Genomic DNA, 10,957 nt, shown 5'->3' with positions numbered 1-10,957 from the left:
CCCTGGGGATTTTTGCGTCTGGGCCTCCGACGCCTGAAAAGAGAGTCGGGCCGGAAGGCTGTGGGCGGCCGAGCAGGTGAGACACAAATAATATCCCCTCGGGGCAGGTCCAGCTCTCCCAGCGACCCAGCCGCCTGCGTTCCGGGCGCTGTGGCCAAGCCTGTTCTTCCAGACGCTGGACCTGTGTGAGTCCGCCACTCGCGTACTACAACTCCCAGCAGGCTTTATAGCTAGGCCGCCGCCGCCGCGTCCGTGGGGAACCACACTACCCGGTGCGCGACGGTGCCGGAAGTTCCGGGAAATAGACACCCGGGCCTGGCACGAGCTTCCGGGTTGGTCGCGCGCCTTCCTTCGGCTAAGATGGCGGCCGACCATCCCGAGCCACCCAAAGGAGAATTGCAGCTTCCTCCGCCACCTCCTCCAGGCCATTATGGCGCCTGGGCTGCCCAGGAACTTCAGGCCAAGTTGGCAGAGATTGGAGCACCAATCCAAGGTGAGAAGCATGGGAGGTCAGGGGAGAACTGCTAGGTCCTGGCTGAGTAGCCGAGCCTGGTTACCCGGGAGACCTGAGAGGAGAGGGGTGGAGGCGAGCCGCCCAGGTTTGGCCTGGCCTTGCTGGCCTGCCTCACTGACCGTCTGCTTTACCCCGTAGGGAGTCGCGAGGAGCTGGTGGAGCGCCTGCAGACTTATAGCCGCCAGGTAAGGGTTGGCGGCGGTACTTGTATATAGGCCGAACTTCTGCTGGAGGCCTTCAAAACCCCCCACTACTGCGTCTTCATTCTTTACTTGTGCTCAGCAAATGGGACGCTTGGTCTTTTCGACAGTTCTTGGCTTTGCCTGCTTTGTTGAAGTCTGCTTCTGTCCATATACTGCGTCTGTCGAGTACTCAGCCCAAACCTAGGCTGATAAGTGCTTGGTAAAATAACGTTGAATGAATGGGAGAGAACTTTGTTTAGTGGAACAACTCCCTTTGGACTGACCTAGACCATTGCTTTCTTTTTCTGCAGACTGGCATTGTGCTAAGTCGGCCAGTTTTGAGAGGGGAAGATGGAGACAAAGCTGCTCCCCCTCCCATGTCTGCACAGGTAAGGAAGTTGTTTCATTTTATAGACTTCCTCATGCACCAGGTAGACCCTTTCACATGCATTGTACTGAGGATGCAGTTAACAGATTGAGTAAGCAAGTCCTGCGATGACAGAATTGGAAACACTTTTTGTGCTTACACTTTTCTCCTTTGAGGCCTGCATCTCTAAATTCTACCAATCATTCAAGATTAAACTTGGGTAGCTGGAATCCTAACTTAATTCTCCTCCAGTTGAAAATAGTTACATGCTTTGATTCCTTGGAATTAGCTTCCATGTTAGTGAGGCGTTGAGGGCTGACTTACTTGATTGTGTACTCCTTGCACTTACTAAGTCATTGGGGTTTGCAGTGACCTGGCACAGTGGTTTCTATTTATTTAACTTTCATGTCCTTTCTGATCCAGGATTTGATACTTTTTCTACAAAGATATGCCTCTAACCTGGGTTTTACTGATTCTGAGTATGGAGTGAGGAGTCCCAAGATGGTTTTTAGAGGTGTCCCTGAGCCTTCTGAAATTCAATGAAAAATTTGTGTTTATGATGCTTTTCTGAGAGTTCCTTACTTTGGATGGTGCCTCAAAGTTAGCATTTTTATTTTTTTTTAAATTTATGTGTGTGTGTGTGTGTGTGTGGTCAGCTCAGCCCACCAGGGGGCGGGGCTGGCTGGTGTGTGGTGCTGGGGGATTGAACCGTGGTCCCTGTGCTTTGCTAAGCTTGTTCTAAGTAGGTGCTTTAGACCACTGAGCCTTCTCACCAGCCCCTAGCATTTGCTAGATATTGCTGTTGAGTATACTCTTATGGAATATGTATAATATGACCTTGAATCTCAGCACCAGATTCATGGTAGAGCACTGCAAATGTTTGAATAGGTAAATGTTTCTTAATTTATGGTTGTATTATTTTCTCTACAGCTTTCTGGGATTCCTATGCCTCCACCTCCCATGGGGCTTCCTCCTCTGCAGCCTCCTCCACCACCACCACCTCCTCCACCAGGCCTTGGCCTTGGTTTTCCTATGGCTCACCCACCGAATTTGGGGCCACCACCTCTTCGTGTGGGTGAGCCTGTGGCACTGTCTGAAGAGGAGCGCTTGAAGCTGGTGCAGCAGCAAGCAGCATTGCTAATGCAGCAAGAAGAACGTGCAAAGCAGGTAGGCAGATAGATACCTGCACCTAGGCCTCATTAGGTCCCTGAAGGGGGAGTGGAGCCTCAGAAAGCTGGATGATCCTGGGGCCACATTTGGGAAGATCTAGACCAAAGACTAGAGGATAGGTCTTAGGCTGAAATAGGACCCCAGGTAGCAAGAGTTGTGGCAGATTGGCCTGGAGGATATCGGTGCTGGTATGAGCTTGTTTTCTCTTTTAAGCAGGGAGATCATTCATTGAAGGAACATGAGCTCTTGGAGCAGCAGAAGCGGGTAATACCCCTCCCCCTGACCTTTGACCTCATGGTCCAGTCCAAAGACTGTCTGTCACTTATAGCCTTAGTGTCCAAAATAAGATGCATCACTCAAGTTTTCCTTGGAGGCTACATTATTCCCAACTAAGTTCTAGAATCTTCCAAAGGATTCCATTTTACTTATAGTCCAGGTGTTGGCAAACTATCTACCACCTGTGACATTTTGTATAGCCTGTAAATAAAAAATGATTTGTATATTTTCAAAGGCGTATTTATTTAAAAAAAAAACAAAACACATAATATGTAAAAAGGTTCATATAAGAGCACATGAAGCCTAAATATTTACTTCTGGCCCATTATAGAAAAACTGCCTTGGAGAGAACAGCAAGCTAATTTAGTCATTTAAAAATAATACTGCCCCAGAATGCTTAGTATTAGTTGTCATCCAGTGGGTTACTCAGAATTATTAGAGAATAAGGATTGAAAGTATCAGGTTTAGTTATATGTATGAAGTAATAGTTTTGCTTAGATTTTGGCAAATTTTAAGGCATAACTAAGAAAAGAATTAATAGTTTTAAATTACTTAATGGGTGGGCATGGTGGTACATGTCTATAATCACAGCCTTTGGAAGGCTGAGTTAGGAGGATTGCTGTGAGTTCCAGGGCAGCTTGGCCTACTTAGTGAGCTTAAAGGCAGCCTGAACTGCACAGCAAGACTGTCTCAAAACAAAAGAAAAAAAGATTTGGGGAAGAAAATTCTCACTAAAAAACTAGAAGACCAAGTTTAGCTAAATAGTCTTTTTCTAAAAACCAGAAATTTCCTGGGGTTTTCCTTGTTATCTTCAGGGATTTTCTGTTGTGTTGACAGAGCTCTAATTTTGATCGTAGCCTAGAAGTGTGGGGGTGGGAGAGATGTCAGAACCTAGGTGGCTCCTGATTGTTTTCAGGTCTATTACCCAGCTAAAAAGTTGGGTTTGCTAGGGGCTTCCTGCCAAACACATTTTCAAGCTGTGTCTCCACTCCTACTTCTCTCCTCCAGGCCGCTGTGTTACTGGAACAGGAACGGCAGCAGGAGATTGCCAAGATGGGCACCCCAGTCCCTCGGCCCCCACAAGACATAGGACAGATTGGTGTTCGCACCCCTCTTGGGCCTCGAGGTAGGACCTTGAAATGGAATGGAAGAATAAAGAAGGCAATTTAAATGTTTTAAAACCTTTTTTTCCCTCCTGGTGCTGGAGAACCCAGGGCCTTTTTCAGTGTAAGTGTGTACTCTACCACTAAGCTTTACCCCAGGCCCCTGAAGGACTTTACATGCAGTGATCCCTCCCTGTCTGCTGGTTCTACATACAAGCATTCAACTATAGATTGAAAATATGAAAAATTTTGCATTCAGTTGGCTTGGTAGTATGTGCCTATAATCCCAGCATTTGGGAAATAGAGGCAGGAGGCTTGCCATGAGTTCAAGGGCAGCCTGAACTACATAATGAGACCCTGTCTCAAAAAAAAGGCATCTGTATTTGACAGGCTTTGCTTTTACTCATGATTCCATAAACAATAAAATGACTTTACATAGCATTTATATCGTATTAGGTGTTGTAAGCAACCTAGAAGTGAATGATGTAAGGTGCATGGAAAAATATGGGTGAGTTTTAGGCAAATAGCCTATAAGAAAATGGAGCATTCTCAGATGTTGGTATTTGTGTAGGGTCCTGAAACAGATTCCCTACTGATACAAGGGACAGCTGGATATTTCATATTTAAAAAGTGCACATATAAGAAATGTACAGTGAGGGCCTGGTGAGATAGCTCAGAGGACTAAAGCACCTGCTTAGGCAAGTGCAGGATCCTCAGCACCACATGCTGTACCAGCCCCACCCCCAGTGAGGGCTGAGCTGGCTAGAGTCCCAGGTAGTAGTGGCATGCACTTGTAATCCCAGTGCTGGGGAGGCTGAAAACAAGTGGATCACTGTGAATCGAGCTGCATAGTGAGACCCTGTAACAACTAAATACATTTAAAAAAAGGTACAGTGAATTGTCTCAAACTGAATAGCTCATAATAGCAGCTTAAGGACCAAAACCAGACATTCTCAGCACCCCAGAAGCATACCTGCCCTAAGAGATAAACACAAGACTATCACTCTGATTTTTGTGTGTGTGTGTGTGTGTTTTAGGGAAGGGTCTACAGGGTATTCAGGGTCTCATTACTAGATCGGACTCATAGTGATGTGCCTGTTTACAGCCTCCCAAGAGCTGGGATTATAGGCGCACGCCACCACACCGAGGAGTCTCAATTGCCATCTCAGCGCACCGTGGGGGTGGGGCCAGCACGGCAGGCCTGGGGATCGAACCCGTGTCCCTTGTGCCTGCTTGCAGGCACTTTAATCCGCTGAGCTATTTGGCTGGCCCTTCACTCTTTATTTTTAGCAGAGACAGTGTGTTATTTTAAAGGAGTGTTCTGTCTCTTCAAACATTGGACTTCGTTTTTTTCCTCTTTTGCAGTAGCAGCTCCAGTAGGTCCAGTGGGGCCAACTCCCACTGTTTTGCCTATGGGGGCCCCTGTTCCCAGGCCTCGTGGTCCCCCACCCCCTCCTGGGGATGAGAACAGAGAGGTGAGACTGATGCTTTCTTTCTAGGATAGAAGAATGGTAGTTTGGAGGGGAACTATATCGGGATTTCATAGAAGGGTTCTGTGAAAAGACTGGGAGGATTTAGATTCTTGGGGGGTGGCATGCATACTTAGTTAGAATATGTGGTTTAGGCAGGTACCCTGTTGAGTCTAGTTGGTGTTGCTTACTGTCTGCTGTTGACAGTCTTACTAGGAGAAGAGGGGTGGAAGTCAAAGGAGAAAGGACTTTGTGTCAGCTCCTCTGACTAGTTGTGCCTTGCAGATGGATGATCCTTCTGTGGGCCCCAAGATCCCCCAGGCTTTAGAAAAGATCCTGCAGCTGAAGGAGAGCCGTCAAGAAGAGATGAACTCACAGCAGGGTGAGTGTTGGTGTGCCCTGAAGCTGCAGCCCCAGTAGCTGAAGAGGGAAGGGTGCATCCTTCTCTTCTTCCTTTACTTCCTTCCTTTTCCCCCATCTCTCGCCTCCCATCCCTCTTTCTAGGAGGGTCTAGAGAGTGGTTAGCTCTTGGCAGAGAATGTTACCATGAAGTACTCTGAGGACACTTGAATTCTACCTTTTTTCCTAACAGAGGAAGAGGAAATGGAAACAGACACTCGCTCTTCCCTGGGCCAGTCAGCATCAGAGACTGAGGAGGACACAGTGTCCATATCCAAAAAGGAGGTATGATAGAGCTGGCCTTAAAGGATTGTTGGTTGAGTACTAAAGTGACTAATTGGAGTGTTTAGTAGAGAGTAGCTTCTGTTGTGGCAATTTGTGTGCCACATATCTTACACATATTTTTTATTTAATAGCCCCAAATCCCTTCAAGTTCTGAGTACAGTACACACCTGCATTTTATAGTTGGTAAAACTGAAGTGCAGTAACTTAACCAAAGGTACATAGCTTGAGACAGAACTTTGTAGTCTATCTCTAAGGCAGCAGTGAGCCTTTAACTATTGTTGGGATATAGGGATAAGTATGGACCTTGTATGTGACCTAGTTGATTTCTTTTGTCTTGACAGAAAAACCGGAAGCGTCGTAACCGGAAGAAGAAAAAAAAGACCCAGCGGGTTCGGGTCACTTCTTTGGAGAGCTCTGGAGACCGAGAGAAAGACTTGGTTCGGTCTCGAGGTTCTGAGTCACCTGCTGCTGATGTTGAGATTGAATATGTGACTGAAGAACCTGAAATCTATGAGCCCAACTTTATTTTCTTTAAGAGGATTTTTGAGGCTTTCAAGGTAGAAGGCACAGCTTACTCTGAGAGGGGCCAGGCTGAGGGACAGGGGCTAGGAAGTTTTGTCTCAGGGAAAGGTTCAAGAACTGGGAAGCTGGGAGGGTTGGGATTCCCATGTGGTCTGCTTTCTTAGCTCACAGATGATGTGAAGAAGGAGAAAGAAAAGGAGCCAGAGAAACTTGACAAAGCAGAGAACTCTGCAGCCCCCAAGAAGAAGGGCTTTGAAGAGGAACACAAGGACAGTGATGATGACAGCAGTGATGATGAGCAGGTCAGAGTCATCTCTTTCTGGTAGGAAATAGTGGTGTTGGTATAGGTAGCTGAGATGACTGCTTTGAGGGACCATAGTGAATTCTGGCAGGGTTCTCATGGCTTAAGTTTTGGGGTGGCCAGGCACGTCAATGACCATGTAGGAGTTCTGCTCAAAATAGGTGACTGTTCTATCCTAGGAAAAGAAACCAGAAGCTCCCAAGCTGTCCAAGAAGAAGTTGCGGCGAATGAATCGCTTCACTGTTGCTGAACTCAAGCAGGTAAGACCCGAGAGCCCTGGAAGGGTCTTTAGCTCCCTGATCAGGTTTTCTAGAGGTTTTACAGGCTTTGAAGGGGGTGTGGGTGACTTAAAGAGGGGTCCTTTGAGGAAAAGAAGAAAGGCTTCAGACCTGAGTGGTGGGGCTTTGTAGAGACATGTTGTTTTCTGTTTTGTATTTTAGGGAAGAATCTATAGGGTGTTTAGAGTCTCACTACTAGATCGAACTTGTAGTGATCTGCCTGTTTACAGCCTCCTAAGAGCCTGGATTACAGGCACACGTCACCAGGCCTAGACTCAGTCACCGTCTCAGTGCACCCTGGCGGTGGGGCCTGCACTGGCACAGCAGGTCCCAGGGATCAAACCCCTGGCCCCTGTGCCTGCTTGCAGACGCTTTAATCTACTGAGCTATTGGACTGGCCCTTGTAGAGACATGTCGGACTATGTGTTTTTCAGTTGGTGGCTCGGCCTGATGTTGTGGAGATGCATGATGTGACAGCACAGGATCCTAAGCTCTTGGTTCACCTCAAGGCCACTCGGAACTCTGTGCCTGTGCCACGCCATTGGTGTTTTAAACGCAAATACCTGCAAGGCAAACGGGGCATTGAGAAGCCCCCCTTTGAGCTGCCAGATTTCATCAAACGCACAGGCATCCAGGAGATGCGTGAAGCCCTCCAGGAGAAGGTGAGGCTGACTGGGCATAGACCTGTTATTGGGCTCCCAAGTCTGCTTCAGGACTGGACTAGGGTTCCCCAAATCCACCTACTTGATACTAGTCTGGCTATCCTTTCTGCCTTCTAGAAGTCAGCAGTTTGTTGGCCACCTTGGGGGCAGCAGGAGGAGAAGGTCATGGAATTTAGGGAAGGCAGACCTCTAGTCTGGTTCCCAAGGTTCCTGCCCTATACCAAGTCTCCCTCCCTTCTCACTCCTAGCTCACCTCGTGACTCCCTTCCCTTGTTCATTTTGTGGTTGGAGACTGGTTGTAGTTTCATAAATTTAAAGTCCATCTATCCATCCATCCATCCACGCATGCATGCATACATGCATGAATCCATCCATCCGTTTATTTATTTATTTATTTATTTATATATTTGGTACTGGGTCTCACTACACAACTCGGACTCGTAGTGATCCTCCTGTCTTAGTCTCCCCAGTGCCGGGATTACAGGTGTGTACCACCATGCCCTGTTTTGGTGGCCTGCATGGCATGCCCAGGGTTCTGGGGCAAGCATAACATGCTGTACCAGGGCAAACCTGGGTCCTTGTGCTTGCCAGGCAGGTGCTTAGGCTGCTGAGTTATCTCCCCAGTCCAGTTTAAAGTACTTTGAATAAGACTCATGGCCTATGGTGCCAAAATTTAGGAGTTGCAAAAGTATACTTGAAAACTCTGCCTTCTAGTTGGCCTCTTTTACCCAGTGCTTTGTAGAGGCAACTAATGAGATCCAGCTTTCGTCAGGTCAGGCTATCCAGAACTTTGTACCTGTGCTATGCAGCTGGTGTTTTATTTTAATTCTTACTGTTATATTCACTGATGTGATAAGTGCACCACTGGGCACCCTTGAGAGGTTTTTTTTTTTTTTTTTTCCTTGAGAGTTTTAAAAAATAGTTATTGACATACAAAGCTGAGGCTAATTCATATGCTAAATTTATTGTCTTTAGCATGGGTTATATAACACTTCAGTTCTGAGGATTGAACTCAGAGCCTTGCACATGCTACATGCTCTACCACTAAACTATACCCCTAACCTTTTGGATTATGCAGTTTTTGTTTTTTTTTTTTCTTCATAATTTTATTGAGAAACAAATAGCAATGATCGATTATGCAGTTTTGAGAGATTTGAGCTACAGGAATTTTGGTGACTTTGAAGAATAAGATAAATGTTTCTTTTGATCTCCTTTGGGATTAGTGACCCAGAACCTATACTAAGAGTTGAAGTTGATACATTCCTTCTCTTCTCTTCAGTGCTAGGGATCAAGCCCTTGGCTTCACATATGCTAGGCAAACACTACCACTGAACTATACCTGCAGCCTAAGTTGGAGAATATCTGTTAACTTATGTCACCTAAATTCCCCACAGGAAGAACAGAAGACCATGAAGTCTAAAATGCGAGAGAAAGTGCGGCCCAAGATGGGAAAGATTGATATTGATTACCAGAAACTTCATGATGCCTTTTTCAAGTGGCAGACCAAGCCAAAGCTGACCATTCATGGAGACCTGTACTATGAGGTTTGGAAAGAGAGCTGGGGAAGGAAGGCTGAGTTGTGGGACCATGACTATGTAACCATTGTTTGGAAGGCATTTCAAAGCTGATAGTGGCTCCCAGCCCTAGAGTTGCCCATTAACTTCCCTCAGACAAGATAGAGTGAAGTTTTATGCTTCTTTCTTTTTGTACTAGGGATTGAACTCAGGACCTTGCACTTGCCAGGCACTGTTCCACTGAGCTATATTCCTTCTCTGAAATTTTAAAATTAGGTTTTTTGGAGGGGAGATGCAGGTTATGTTTTTGAAGCAGTATTAATTGGTGGTGGCTAGTTTAGAGACAGAACAACCAAGTGATAGATGGCCTTTCAAAAACATTTGATATTGGGAGTGGGAAGAATGTTTATTTTTTTTTTTAATTCTTGAAATACTAATCATAAGACATGGGCTGTTTGAGGTAGAACTTTGGTGATCATCCTGTCTTATGCCTCATTTTATAGAGAAGAAAGCAGGTCTGGTAGTTGGCCCTGTTCTCACATTGGCTTGATGACAGCACTGAGAATCTGGCCTTTATTCTTTTCTTCACTGTAGTTGGCATCTGAGTGTAAGCCAGGCAGCCCTCATGGGGCTTTGTATCTGATGTGGATTAGGACTTAGCTGTTCCCATGTCCTCATGCCTTTGAGCTCCCAGTGTATGTCTGGTGTTTCCAGTACTGCACTCTGTGCTTTTCCTCAGGGGAAAGAGTTTGAGACGAGACTGAAGGAGAAGAAACCTGGAGATCTGTCTGATGAGCTGAGGATTTCCTTGGGGATGCCAGTAGGACCAGTGAGTCTTGGGTAGCTGGCTGGGAAGTGGGGAAGAGGGTGGAAATTGGGGCAGAAGAGAGAGACAGAATAGGGAAAGGTGGGTGGTATCCTATTTTCTTCTTCCTGCAGAATGCCCACAAGGTCCCTCCCCCGTGGCTGATTGCCATGCAGCGATATGGACCACCTCCATCATACCCCAACCTGAAAATCCCTGGGCTCAACTCACCTATCCCTGAAGTGAGTATTATGCTTACTTTCATTCTTGACTGCCCCTGTGCTGGCTTGTACATGCTTGTGTTCATGCTCTGTCTTGTCTGTGTCTGTCTGTCTGTCTCCTTTCTCTCCCTCTCCCCCTTCTCCCCCTTCTCCCCCTTCTCTCTCCTCTCTCTCCTCTCCCCCCTCTCCCCCCTCCCCCTTTTCTCCCTTCTCTCCCCTCTCTCCTCTCTCATTAAACGAAAAGTTTCAAGGATGGTAGGCAAGTAGTGCTGTACACTGAACCATGTATACCCCAGCCATGAAATCACACTATGTAGTATAGTTCAGAATTCACTACGAAGTCCACTCCTCAAACTTAGTGATTGTCCTGCTTCAGTCTTCTGAGTGCTGTGATTATAGGCATGTGCTATACAGCCTAGCTTTTTTTTTTTGGTAATACTGGGGATTTAACCCAAAGTTTTCATGCTGAACTATCTCCCCAGCTTCTGTTATTTTGATATAGGATGTTGGTAAGTCACCAAATGACTGGGCTGGAGCTTTTGAGCTCCTTGCCTCAGCTTCCCAGAATACTAGGATTACAGATATGGGGTAGCACACACCCAACTATATCTCTCTGCTTTTTCTCTAAAAAGTTATTTTTCTTCTCTATCTCTGCCCTGTTAGGAAAAAGCGACTTTTTTTTTTTAACAGATATGCTTATTAAATAGTCAAAATTGCAAAGCAGATAAATCACTCACAATTTTACCATTCAGAAATAAAAAGTATAGGGCCTGTGAGATAACTCAGCAGTCTAAAGTGCCTGCTTAGGGGCCAGGGAGATGGCTCAGTAAAATAAGTGCTTCCCTGGCAAGCACAAGGGCCTGAGTTCAATCCCCGGTTCCGCAAAAAA

At 46.3% G+C, this 10,957-nt stretch overlaps 1 protein-coding gene across 1 annotated transcript in view; it reads left to right on the top strand.

Annotated features, from left to right (window-relative positions):
- The first annotated feature begins 312 nt into the window (after window positions 1-312).
- Sf3b2 (splicing factor 3b subunit 2) overlaps window positions 313-10,957 on the top strand; it is a 17,848-nt gene continuing 7,203 nt past the window's right edge. Inside the window, exons 1-16 of the mRNA XM_004627355.2 lie at window positions 313-493; window positions 653-699; window positions 1,008-1,085; window positions 1,994-2,230; window positions 2,447-2,497; window positions 3,518-3,635; window positions 4,978-5,087; window positions 5,367-5,463; window positions 5,674-5,765; window positions 6,107-6,322; window positions 6,452-6,589; window positions 6,768-6,848; window positions 7,301-7,528; window positions 8,923-9,072; window positions 9,782-9,871; window positions 9,982-10,089. Coding sequence (XP_004627412.1) covers window positions 361-493; window positions 653-699; window positions 1,008-1,085; window positions 1,994-2,230; window positions 2,447-2,497; window positions 3,518-3,635; window positions 4,978-5,087; window positions 5,367-5,463; window positions 5,674-5,765; window positions 6,107-6,322; window positions 6,452-6,589; window positions 6,768-6,848; window positions 7,301-7,528; window positions 8,923-9,072; window positions 9,782-9,871; window positions 9,982-10,089 — 1,974 coding nt within the window. The 5' untranslated portion in view covers window positions 313-360. The remainder of the gene's footprint in view (window positions 494-652; window positions 700-1,007; window positions 1,086-1,993; window positions 2,231-2,446; window positions 2,498-3,517; window positions 3,636-4,977; window positions 5,088-5,366; window positions 5,464-5,673; window positions 5,766-6,106; window positions 6,323-6,451; window positions 6,590-6,767; window positions 6,849-7,300; window positions 7,529-8,922; window positions 9,073-9,781; window positions 9,872-9,981; window positions 10,090-10,957) is intronic.

This window comes from Octodon degus, unplaced genomic scaffold (assembly GCF_000260255.1).
Source record: "Octodon degus isolate 3935 unplaced genomic scaffold, OctDeg1.0 scaffold00018, whole genome shotgun sequence".
Taxonomy (NCBI): Eukaryota; Metazoa; Chordata; class Mammalia; order Rodentia; family Octodontidae; genus Octodon; species Octodon degus.
Note: the sequence above shows the minus strand (reverse complement) of the source record. Positions and strands in the feature narration are given on the sequence as shown.